The sequence below is a fragment of the Peromyscus eremicus genome, chromosome 8a, assembly GCF_949786415.1.
Source record: "Peromyscus eremicus chromosome 8a, PerEre_H2_v1, whole genome shotgun sequence".
Lineage (NCBI taxonomy): Eukaryota > Metazoa > Chordata > Mammalia > Rodentia > Cricetidae > Peromyscus > Peromyscus eremicus.
In genome coordinates, this window is record NC_081423.1 from 2,947,482 (window position 1) to 2,960,481 (window position 13,000).

A 13,000-nucleotide genomic window follows, 5' to 3' on the forward strand; every position below is an offset into this window, starting at 1 on the left:
GTGTGAGGGCTGTTGTCCTGTGCCATAGCTTTTGAGCAGGGCAGATCCCAGCTTGCCTTGCTCGCCTGCAGCTCTTAATTTTCAAGAGTTGTAAACTCTCTGAGTGAAGCCAATGAGGTATTGAGCTAAACACAAAGTGTTTAGGGCAATGCCCGCTGCACAGCAAAAGAAAAGTGACTGTTAAGTGGCAATGTCCAGGCAGTCAAGATGCCTTAAAGCCCCGGCGGGCAGCTTGGAAGGGTTGCAACTTAAAAACTAGGGCATCAAATTGAAATAGAATTATAGATAAACAATATTTTTTTAAAGAAAAACAGTATAAGTATCTCCCATACAATAGTTGGGGAGATACTTATATCTTTTTTGCTATTGTTTTCGATCTGAAATTACAAATTACAAAGCGGCCCTATACTTGTTAAATATGGCAACTCCAGGTCTCAACGCGTCAACACCAAGTCTGCTCCTGTGCAAGTGGGACCCTGACCAGGCGCACGGGTCGATCCCAGAGGGGCAGCATGTCCCTTGTCCTTCCCAGGCAGCACTAGCCGCACCGGAGCGGCCCCGCCCCGCCCGTCCCTCTGGGAGCTGAGGGCAGGTTCCAGAAACTGTTCCGGCGGGGCTGCCCGGCGGTGTGGAGTCGCTCCCTCCTCCCACAGAACGTGCCCAGGCAAGACCAGAAAGTCGCTCGCCATGTCATCTGCGGAGGCGGGGGATGTTTTCCACAGAGCCCGGGGCAGGACCCTGGACGCGTTTTCTTCAGGTACTGCTTGGCTCTTCGCCCGGGAAGGGGGCACTTCAGAGCTGCGGAACCTTCCGCGCGGGGAACCTTCCGGTCATGGGGCACACTTCCAGCCGGACCGCTTCGCCGGTGCACACACGGCACCAGGGGACCTCTGTAGGGGTTGCGCCTTCGTCGCGGTGCTGGGTTCTATCCTGGCCTTGCCCTGACCTTGCAAGCAAAAAAAAAAAAAAAACAGGAACGGAAGTCGGGTGGAGATGGCAGAGACGTGAATAACTGCCTAGCCTGTGCCGTGGGACCTGTCTTTCGACTTCCTCATCCGTAGAACTGGACCCCGTGGTTATGGGAAGCCAGCTTATGAGAGGCACCTGACAAGCGCGGGGTGTGTGTGTCAGAAGTTGTGACTTGTAAGATTGTGTTTTATACCCCACAGTTGCGGCTGTTTATTATAACAATAGAGAGGGAAGGCTGTCTGGGCCCTGGTAACGTTCTTGGATCTTGGTCTTAGCCTCAAAGGGAGCGTTAACACATTCAGAATATTTCTGTAACCCGCGGTGGAACACAGGTGCAAGGCCTTGAGCTACTCAGGGAACGCGAATGGTTCCTGTACCCCTCTGTTTTGTTTGGGTCTTTGGGGTTGATCCCTCTCAGGCACTTAGCTTAGAACCACAGGAAAGTTCTCCTTTCTTGACTCTTGCAATCCCTTCTTGCCTCGTTCTCCTGCCTCTAATTTGCCTGAACTGCTCTGAAAAAGAATCAGGCTGGTTCCAAACCCTGGAGGGCCTTGGTACCTGCTCTTCTCTGCTCTCACGGTCCCTAGTGGGACTGGAAAGTCTGGCTCGTCTCAGCTTTCACATCCTATTTTCAAGTTCATTTCCCTAGTCTTACCTCTGGCTGCCTAGCCAAAGTACATCAATCCTCCAATTCTCTCCTAGGTCTTTGGTTCTTTTCCCTCTTTGCAACTCAAGGTTCTGCACGAGTGCATGGCCAAAAATCCACTTGTGGTTGACTGGGGAAAATACAGTCTGCTATGGTGCCATTTTCTACATTTAATGTGTCTTGTTTTTTGTTTGTTTCTTTTTTCCCTATATGTTTTTGAGATGCATCCGTTTTACTGTAGTAGTTCTCCTTATTTCCTTTCTGGGCCATATTCCATTGATTGAGTATGCGTGTTGTACATTTTGTTACTGGATATGCTGAGTCTTCTCCAACTTGGTATCTTTCTTCTCTCTTTCTGTCTCCAATTTTTTTTTTCCCACAGTGCTCTATCAGAGTGACTTCTATGGACACGCAGCAATGAACTCTTTGCCCTATTCCTTAGAAAGGCTTGAGAGCTGGGCAAGGAAGAGACTCGGCCAATAGGGAGCTCCCACAGGAGATCAGGGCGAAGGGAAAGCAGAACACCAGCACACTTATTCCTGCACTTGGTGTCCTTCCAGGGTTCCCTTTTGCGGGCTGTATTCCTCCCCTGAAAGCCCTGCTTTTCTCAGTAGTCTGTTTTCTCAGACTCCTTTTCCAGATTGAGGCATCTGAGTGATAGTGGCTCTATCTTTAGCTGCTAAACTATCCCTCATAGTTTCTTTACATTCAACCATCCCAAATAATCCCTTTGAAGGTGACCCGGGAATTTTCCTAATTTTAGTATGTTAACTGTTTCTTCCTTGGTCCTGACTGGTACAATGACCATTTGGTTATTTGCTTTTCATTCTTGTTAACAATGGCATAATAAGCCTTCTGTAGACACATAGGAGAATTTCTTCAGGAGCAAGGGTGTAGGTTATAGGGTGTAATTACTCCCAGATTTACTGGGTGTTACCTTCCAGAGGGCTATACCTGTCTTCAGCAGACAGGAGAGTCTCCTGCTGAAGCCTGAGAAACACTTATCATGTCTCATTTTCACTCTAGTAAGTTGTGGGGAATAGAGAGGGTGACAAATTCCCAGTCCTCAGGCTCCAAATCTAGGCACAGAGCTGTGGCACCCAATAGTAATCCCTGGCACCCAGTAGCCACTGCAGTGGGAGGAGTCAGGATTGTAAGTACTTGGCCATGCTTGATGACTAGGGTGGGGGTGAGGGGGTGGGACATTGATTGGCATCAGAGAGTGGGTTTGAGATTATCTGGAATTCAGAACATTTAGGGAAGTAGGGATGGGGTTCATTGCTTTAAGATTTGGAGGCGTTATTGTGAAGGGGACAGTGTACCACAGTGGGTAGTGCCTGTGTGTGTTGTCTGTGCTGTGTGTTTACAATCAGACAAATGTAGCGTACATCAAAGATCCAAAAGTAGAAACAGCCAGAAATTCTGGAAAAACCAGCAGCCAGTCTTGGCACCTAAGCCTGGCAGGAAGGCTTAGGGAGGAAGGCACATGGTGTCCGGTGTCACGGAATGTATGTGAGTATAAGCTGAGCTGCTGACGCACAGGTCCCCCCAGGGCTGTCCAGTTACTCTGTCTGTAGAGACAGATCTCACACGATCATCCGAGGAGTTCAGTTAACTCAAGCCACGTCCCTAGTTTATACTGTGCTCACAGTCCCCAGTTAGCTGTCTATCCCCCAAATGAAATGAAAATACCATCCCTACCAGAGGTGATATCCCTGAGGGACAGTACTTCTGTTTCTCCAGGAGTTGGGTAAGTGAGTCTCAGTTTCAACCATCCTGTTAACATAATCTGCTAGGCTTTGCTGATGGGGTTTATAAGAAATAAAATGTAAATGTCTCACCTGAGAAAGTTCATGTTCCTAAGCCCCATTCAGCTACTCATTTTAATTAGGCAAATTGATAATTATAGATTCTTGACATATCCTAATTAGGACTTTTTTCTGCATGTAACTGTCTTCTCAGAGGTTTACTGCATCTGTTCTGAAGGAATTCTGAAAGGGAGAAATCAGGACAAAGGTGAATTTAAAAATTATATTTAAGGGTCAGCAAGATGGCTCAGATGGTAAAGGTGTTTGCCGCCAAGTCTGACAACCTGAGTTTGATTCTGAGAGCCCACATGGTAGGAGAAGACCAACTCCCATAGGTTGTCCTCTGACCTCCAGATGTGTGCTGTGGCATGTGTACAACCACACCCCCACAAAATAAATAATAAAATTAATAAAACTATGTAATTTGTTCTGAGGTACTAAGTTTATTTTTCCTGATACCCCATCCCCCATCAGAAATTTCCACCTTCTTGGGTAGCTTCCTTTAAAGGATTGTTTGGGGGGCTGGGGAGATGGCTCAGCATTTAAGAACATTTTTTGCTCTGCTAGAGGACCTGGCCTTAATTCTCAGCACCCAGGTTAGGTGGCTTACAGCCACCCGTAACTCTATCAAGGGGATCTAGCACCCTCTTCTAGATTCCACAGGCACCCAGATACATGTAGTATACACTCACACAGGTAAACCCATAGGTATGCACAGAAATAAAAGAAAAAAAGTAATAATTTTTAAAGGACTGTATTTTAAACAAAAATAAATAAAAGATTGTTTTCCTGGACATTTTGCCCCTCTGCAGCTGCCTTGTAGGAACTGACTTAATTTTGAACATTTCTTGGTCCTTCCTGTAAATCCTCTCACTGGAGAGAATAAGTGGATTCTCAGTAGAAATAATCAGGTTTAAACAGTTGTAACCGGGCAGAAGATGAAGTGAGAGTTCCAATTGTGCCTTTTCATTTAGGACAAATTAGTTCTTTCTTATTTGAAGACCATTCTGTTCAATAAAAGCTGTGGGAGTGGATGGATTTGGCCCAACAGCCTAAATCAATACAGAGTTTAATCACAGTAGCTGGACTTGGGTTGGTTGTGGAAGGCCCTGTGGTGATAACTGAGCTATAAGCTATTAACCAGGTGAGCTGGAACTCAGTGACTGTGGGCCCGACTACACTGTAACCAGTTAAATTGCTTCCTAGTCTTCACATCTGCTTTCTGTTACCTACATGCTACCTGGCCTGATGCTGGAGTTCTCAGAGCTCGCTGCCCCTAAGAGCTGCCTGCTCACAAGACATCTTTGCTTTGTTTTGCTTCGTTCAAGTAACTGAACTAATTTAATTTGCCGAAGGAAGTTCTTGTGACTAAAGGAACGTCAGTCCTTTCTCATTTCCTCAGTGTAACAACCAGCCAAGGGATCCAGTGATCAGTGCACATTTACATGTTTAAAAAGATCACATTTTTCAAAAGAACTGGTTTCTAACTGTACTATTTGGTTTGTTTATTTGAGATAGGCTCTAGCCCAAGATGATCTGGAACTAATGAGCCTACTGCCTCAGTCTCCCCAGTGCTGGAATTACCGGGCTGTGGTTTTATTTTTAAAAAACTTCATTGGGAACTTATTTACCATAACTTTCATTCATACTGAGCTTACAGCTTGTTTTCAATAAATTTACAGAGTGACACAGACATGCAGTAGTTTAAAGCAGCATTGTGCCCATCTTCGTCTGTTTCCACTCCCACACTTCACACATAGCTACTAAATTCCTGTACAGACATGTCTTATTTGGACCTTTCCTGTGATTGGAATCCTATGTGGACTTTCCTGGTTGGCTTCACCTGGGAATGCTTTAGAAACTCATTCACATTGTAGCAAGTAGTTAGTATTTTGTCCCTTTTTACTGCATTATGTTTCATTGTGTGAATAACCAGATTTGTGTGTCCTCTTTATTGACAAGAATTTGGGTTTTTTATGTTGATGGATATTCATTAAGGCATTTTTAAAAAATGAGTAGCTACTGTGAACAGCCACATCCAAGTCTTCATATATTTTTGCTTCTTTTTGGCAGATGTGTAGGTTTGGAATTTCTGGGTCATGCAGTAGCTATACTTAATGTTTTGAGAGTCTGCCAGTCTGTTTGCCAAAGCACCTACACCATTTTACCTCCTTACCAGCAGTATCTGTGGGATTTAGTTTCTCTGCTTTCTTGCAGCACTTGCTGTCTGTTTGATTGTAGCATGGGGTGGGTTCTCATTGTGGTGTTGGTTTGTATTTCTTAATGGCTGATTATATTAGTTACCTTTCTCATTGCTGGGACAAAATACCTAGCCAAAGCAACTCAAGGAAGAAGGTTTATTTTTTGGCTCATAATTGGAGGTGTGGTACCAAAGGGATCTCAGCTGTGGCAGCAGGAGTGTGAGGCAGCTTCTTATATTGCACCCACATTCAGGAAGCAGAGATGGAGGATGGATACTTGTGCCCATCTCCCTCCTCTTCTTAGGTCTGGGACTCCAGTCCACTGAAGGGTGTCACCCACGTTCAGGGCTGATCTTCTCTCATCAGTTAAACCTTTCTGGAAACACCCTCATAGACAGAACCAGAGGTGTAGTCCCTTGATAATTCATTAAATCAAATGAAGTTGATTGACCACCACACTGATAGTACTGAATACCTTTTTGTATGCTCAGTGGCCACTGTTAGATCTCAGAAGAAATATTTACTTGGCTCATTAGCCATTTTAAAATATGTTGTCTTTTTATAATTGAGCCAAGAGTTCTTGTTTCTAGACCAGAACCCTCCTTACTGAATGTATGATGCACAGGCACCTTCTTCCACCCTGTGAATTGTTTTCAGATGAGCTTTTCATTCATGATGAAATCCAGTTGATCTACTTTTTCGTTTATCATGTCACACCTACAAAAATTTTCTTTGCCCAAGTTGCAGATAATGAAGATTTAATCCAGTATTTAATATATTTTATGGTAACAGTTCTTATATTTCGGCAAGTTTTTTGTTTTTTGTTTTTTGGTTTTTTTTTTAAGTTCTCAAAGGGCCAGTGAGCTGGCTTACTGGGTAAAAGCATTTACCATAAAAGCCAGATGACTGGAGTGTGATACCTGGCACCGACAGAGAAAACTGGATATAATATATGTCTGTAACGCCAGCACTCCTACAGGAAGACATGAGACAGAGACAGGAGAATTGCAGACCATGCAGCTTGCAGGACAGGAATCCTGGAGTATGCAGCACAGAAAACACAAGAGCGCCTGCCTCAGAAATAAGGTGCAAGGCAAGAACAGACTCCCCCAAATTACCCTCTCACCTCCGTAGGTGTGCTGTGGCACATGGGTACCCCCATAATAATAAAGTAAGTTAAGGAAATTAGTTTACGGGGATGAGGATGGAACCCACTCCTGAAGCACATTAGGCAAGGACTCAACCACTGAGCTATACTTCCAGCCCCTTGGACGGTTTCGAGGTGATTTGTCTGTGATATAGAGGAAGGGTCTAATTATTAGCAAGCTCTCATTGTTACTTTCTTTTCTGCCCACAGTGGAATCTTCATAGATTAAACAGTTTAAAACAGAAAGAATATACTGTGGCTTTTAACATTTCATTTTCATGTAGACCATAAATGCACATTTATTTATCCATCTTTTTTAGGTCAGGCCAAGCACTTGTATTTGAATGCAATAGGCCCCCATAAGCTCATAAGGTATGGTACTCTTAGGAGGTGTGGCTTTGCTGGAATAGGTATGGCCTTACTGGAGGAAGTGTGTCACTGTGGGGGCAGGCTTTGAGTTCTCATATATGCTCAGGACACCACCCAGTGTCTCAGTCGACTTCCTGTTGCCTGCAAGCCAAGATGTAGGACACTAGGCTACTTCTCCAGCACCATGTCTGCCTATACACTGCCATGTCCTACCATGATGACAATGGACTGAGCCTCTGAACTGTGAGCTGCCACCTCAATTAAATATTTTCCTTTAGAAGACTTGCTGTGGTCATGGTGTCTCTTCACAGCAATAGAAACCCTAAGACAGCCTGGATGTATACATGGGCTTGTGTGTGACATTTTTGCATTAAGTACCAATGCAAGAGTCTTTTCCAGTTTGCACCCTACTCTCCATAGACATGTAGTCAATTAAACCTCCCCCCGCCCCCGGAAGTACTGTACATGGAGAATTCTTAGGTTTAGATTTTTCCTGTTTGGTGCTTTATTTTTACCAGCTCATTTTTATTGAATCTCTCCTCAAAACTTTCATTTTCATTAGAGGCATGCTTAGAGGTGGAAACAATTCTCCATGTTCCTCTGCTCCACACATTTCATTAAATGAGGCAATTTAAAAACAAGCATCAGCATCCACAGACTGGGGACAAGTCAAAGCAAGCCACTGTGGGGCCAGGGCAGAAGTGTGAGTGTCACTGAGGTCTGAGCCACTGGCTGGCAGTGACAGTCTGCTGCAAAAGTCTTCCAGAGTGCTGGCCAGACCTTCCCGGCACCCTCTGGACCACTCCCCAGAGAAGGCTGACAGACAGCTTTTATTTCTGTACACTACCCAAATCTGAACTTTGCTGAGTCTCCAGAGAGGAAGGGGCATGGGTGCAGGGTTAGGGCAACGGCAGACCCCAGTAGCCTAGGAACGCCTGGCCTTCTGTCCTGCAACCAAGTTTGATGTACAGGTGAGTCAGACACCCAAAGAATAAGTGACCACACTCTGTGTAACCTTCTGAAAGAGAAGAGAAAACATGCCAATGTCACCTGTCCTCATTTATAAAATGGGGGCACAGCTTCGTTGATGTGCCTTAAGGCACAGCTGTGATCAAATATGCTTTGACTTTGGTTTGTGATGGCTTCCCATATAGGGGTACCAAGGCATTTTGTGATGTAGGTTCTTACCCTAGTGAATGGGCAGGTCCAGAGACCTTCGCTCTGATGACAAGTGACACTGGAGCAGGGCAAGGTTTCCATCTGTTTAGGCTGCTCTTTCTACAAGTGTTTCCAGTTTACCTGTTCACCTGAAGCTGAGAGATCTTAGTGGTCTTCTTATTGTCTATCTCTTCCCTGTGCAAATTATCCCTGGTCTTGTGCATTCCTTCTTGAGGGTGCACGTAGTTTGTCTACCATTCTCCTACTCAGGTGCCTTCCTGTTCTTTCTTTTCTCCTCTCTATTAGTCCCGCCTATACTTCCTGCCTAGCCACTGGCCAATCAGTGTTTTATTTATTGACCAATCAGAGAAGCACATTTGCCATACAGAACATCCCACAGCACTTCCCTTTTTCTTTCTTTCTTTCCTTCTTTCTTTCTTTCTTTCTTTCTTTCTTTCTTTCTTTCTTTCTTTTTTTTTCCAAAAAGGAAGGTTTTAACCTTAACAAAGTAAAATTACATATAATTTGGGAATTTGGGCGTAGCTTCTCTTACTACTTCCTGCTGGAGGGGGGCGCTGTATCTTATGGGGACACAAAGAAAATTTTAGGATTATGGAATAGTCCATGAGGCTGTATTGTCTGAGCTAGTTGCCTTCAAACTGTTCTGGATGTTGGATCATCTGGGCCATGGTGTCATCAGAGACCTTTCAGGGGGTCTTGGCTGGTCAAACCTGATGTATCTTAATCTGGAACAAATCCATAGCCTCTGGCTTTCTGTGGAAACAAAATCAGAGCCTCCTTTCCAAAGCAACATATCCTTACATCCAAATTTTGAAGTCAAGGTATCTTTAAAATATACATATTGGTTTAACTCAACATCTTTTACGATCAAATGCTTTTCTTCAGTTAAAAATCCCAAAGACAACACAATCCAGATTCTCTGTGTAATATTCATCTTTACGTGGCTTATGTTTTATATTAATTTTACTGTTTCTTAAAGACTTTATTTTTTAAAACTATGTATTTGTTTATATAACTGTATATATCACCTTTTTGTCTCTTTCAAGCCTATGTATATTTTACACACATTGTAAACTATTACATCTGAATCTGTCTTCTTGTGAATCTATTGCTTTAAACTGCAGCATTTGTAAGACTGAAACGGTGCTATGGCTGCTGGCTCTGCCCACCTCAGCTTCCCAACATGGTGGTGGTACATTTACCGCCAGCTCTGGGAGCTATCGTGGGTCCAGAAACCTCTTTTTTTGTTTTGTAAAATTAGCAAAGGCTAAATCCACCACGCAGCTTAATGTGCCACTTGCAGAGGCTTCATTCCCGCCATACGGCAGGTCGAGCACGCGTGCTAGGAACCCACCAGTAACTCAAACCGGCAGGCTGCCCCTCATTTGAGAGAGACAATTAGGAAGCTGTTTTTAGCTCCGTTTTAGAATCTTTTCTCAGGTTTTGGTGGAAACTCTTGCCAACTCGTTGGGCGCCATATTTAGCTAGAGTTTTCCTGCCTGGCCCACAGGACAAATCTCTCTCACCTACCAGTCCCACAGCCACTCAGACCCAACCAAGTAAACACAGAGACTTATATTGCTTACAAACTGTATTGCCGTGGCAGGCTTCTTGCTAACTGTTCTTATATCTTAAATTAATCCATTTCTATAAATCTATACCTTGCCATGTGGCTCGTGGCTTACTGGCATCTTCACATGCTGCTTGCCCTGGTGGCGGCTGGCAGTGACTCCTCCTGCCTTTTTGTTCTTTCTTTTCTCCTCTCTGTTAGTCCCGCCTATACTTCCTGCCTGGCTACTGGCCAGTCAGTGTTTTATTTATTGACCAATCAGAGCAACACATTTGCCATACAGAACATCCCACAGCATTTTCTTCTTATGATAGGTGTCCTTAGCTGCAAGAACAGTTACCCTCTTTCTTCATTCAAGACTCTGTTTGCCCAGCTTGACCCCTGCAGGGCTGCACCTGCCCAGAGAAGGCACCACTTCCATGTCTCCCTCAAGCTCCAGCGAGTCAGCAGCTGCCTGCATCTTGGTAGGGAAATAGGGACATGGGGCAAAGGTATAGCCAACATCTACCCAAGAAAGGCACCCCCAAATGTCACAATAAGGTTCTGGAGATGTCTTACTATTCTGTAATTTGTCTAAGACTGTGTTGGCCAAAGCCAGTGATGCTAAGAGACACCCTAGCCAAGAAATCCTGGCCCACTTCTTGTCTGGTCTCCAAAGGGTTTGGCAGGTCTTCACGGGTGGTAAGTGTGCCCGCCAAGCCTCGACTCAGAAGTCTTTGTGTCTCAAAACCATTTTTTTGTTTTTAATGTACTTCAACTAAAAACAGGGTAAATTCACCCTGGTACCTGAGACAAATAATTTGGCAGTTTTGAGGAAAACGGTTATGGCCAATCCTTTGGGGAGAAGAATCAGTCCCTGAAGGACACTTTGAAATTACTTTTCAAATACTGGATGCTTACCCCTTTCAGGTGTATGGTTTGTGCTTTTTATCACATGCAAAGAGTTGTGCAGCTGTCACTGCGGTCGACATTGCATCCCACCGTCCTGAAGAAGGACCCTGTACCCTCATAGCTGCCCTCAGCCCCCAGCCCCCAGCCCCCGGACAAGCAGTGTGGAAGGACGCCATCATCTGCCACACCCAGCCTGGCTGTTTTATGATGAGACTATTGTTAGACTAGAAAGAGTTGCAGAGTAGTGATGAATATTGTTTAACAACTTTTTCCCCACTAAAATAAGATTAGTCCCTTGAGAAGAAAAAGGATTTTGTTGAAGACATTTAGATTGCAATTCACCGTGCAGATTGCTGCCAGGAGGAGCTGCAAAAATTGTGTTTCGCTGGCATTTGCTCTTTAGCCTAACAGCCTCCAGGCAGCTGTAAGGCTCTCCTGTCTTTGCTGTTTTATAACCAACACGGTGTCTACGGTATAGGAAAAGTAAGGGTGTGGGGACAAAGCATGTAGATACTTTTTTTTTTTTTTTTTTGTTTTTCGAGTCAGGGTTTCTCTGTGTAGCTTTGCGCCTTTCCTGGGACTCACTTGGTAGCCCAGGCTGGCCTTGAACTCACAGAGATCCGCCTGGCTCTGCCTCCCAAGTGCTGGGATTAAAGGCGTGCGCCACCACCGCCCGGCGCATGTAGATACTTATTCTAAAATGTCACCTGCTGTTTTCATGGAGACAAAGACATGGCTCAAACTCCAGGAGCCTGTCTCTACTAAGACAAAAATCACGGTGACTCCGAATGGTAATCATGGTAACTGTAGGTAGCTCACATTGGACCATTTACTCTGAGCCTCATTCAAGATGAGGAGACTGAATCTCAGAAAGGGTAAGGAGCTTGAATGTGTTACAGTTAGTAAGGAATAGAAGTGGATTGGGGTGTGAACTCTTGAAACTCAGAGCCTGGAGTACACGGATCAGATAAGGGTAGGTCCTGTGTGGTCTTATTCCAGCTTCCTGTTCTAGCCTTACCCCACACAGGACTGTGACCTTCCCAGTACCCTGCTAGTCACTCTGCCTAATTACACCTAAGATCCCACAAGCCTGGTGTCAAGTAACCTCCTCCTGTCCACCTTCCCTGCTGTTCTGGAAGGCCTCAGAGGACAGGACCTGCCTGCGATGGGCTCTACTGAGTGTCTAGCGTTGCCCACGCCACAGAGGCATGTCCAGAATATAATATGCTTCCCTCCTTTTGAAACAGTATTACTGTGTAGAGTCATAACCCTCCTGCTTCAGTCTCCTCTATGCTGGAGTTACAGGCAGGCACCATCATGCCCAGCTCTTATGTGTTTGAATGAAAGGAGGGAGCCAGAGTGGCATCTGCCTTCCTGGGTAAAGACAGGCTCTGTGGAGGTAGCAGCTGGGCTGGCCAAGGTAAATGATCCCTTTGGTAGGAAGGGCTGCCAGAGTGGAGAGCAGCCCTTGGAGGGATGGCAAGTGTGTGTATGTGAGAGGAGGTAGATAGTGCTTCATCTTGGAGGGGTTCTATGTTGTATCTTGAGTAGGGTTTCTCAGCCTTGGCATCGTGCCATTACTGGCTGCCATAGGGTGGTTCTGGCCTGTTTAGTGGATATCAGCAACATGCCGAGCTCTTACCTCCTGTGTTCTAGTAGTTCCACTATGATAGGTAAGACTGATTAGCAACTTGACAGGACCTAGAATCACCAAAGAGACATGCCTGTGAGGTAGTAACCAGAATGAGATAGGAAGACACTTCCTATCTGTGGGAAGAACCATACCATGGTCTGGAGCAACTGACTGAATAAAAGTGAGAAATTAGCATTTGTTACTGTCTGCTTCCAGACTGTAGATACAATGTGACAGAGGCCTGGAGCCCCTGCCACTGTGACTCCTGTTATGGTGAATTGTGCCCTCACACAGTGATCCAAAACAAACCTTTCTGTAAGTCCCTTTGTCAAGTGTTTATCACAGCACCAATGACAGTGACTAATACAACCACCCATTTCACATCCAGAGATGTCTAGACATTTTATGTTAAAACCATCAATGGTATGGGTGTTAAAATGGCCTAAAATCATCTGGTCCATGGAGTGTAGAGCCACTGGCTGGACCTGTGGTAGACATCCCAGTTCCCCAGTGTCAGAATGAGCCAGGGCCCGGTGGCATCTCCACTCATCCTTGCTGTCATCAGGTATTTGCTACCTGCCGGCCTC

At 45.1% G+C, this 13,000-nt stretch overlaps 1 protein-coding gene across 1 annotated transcript in view; it reads left to right on the plus strand.

Annotated features, from left to right (window-relative positions):
* The first annotated feature begins 574 nt into the window (after positions 1–574).
* The window catches only part of Cpped1 (calcineurin like phosphoesterase domain containing 1), a 115,468-nt gene continuing 103,042 nt past the window's right edge, over positions 575–13,000 (plus strand). Inside the window, exon 1 of the mRNA XM_059269972.1 lies at positions 575–757. Within this exon, the coding sequence (XP_059125955.1) occupies positions 688–757 (70 nt within the window). The 5' untranslated portion in view covers positions 575–687. The remainder of the gene's footprint in view (positions 758–13,000) is intronic.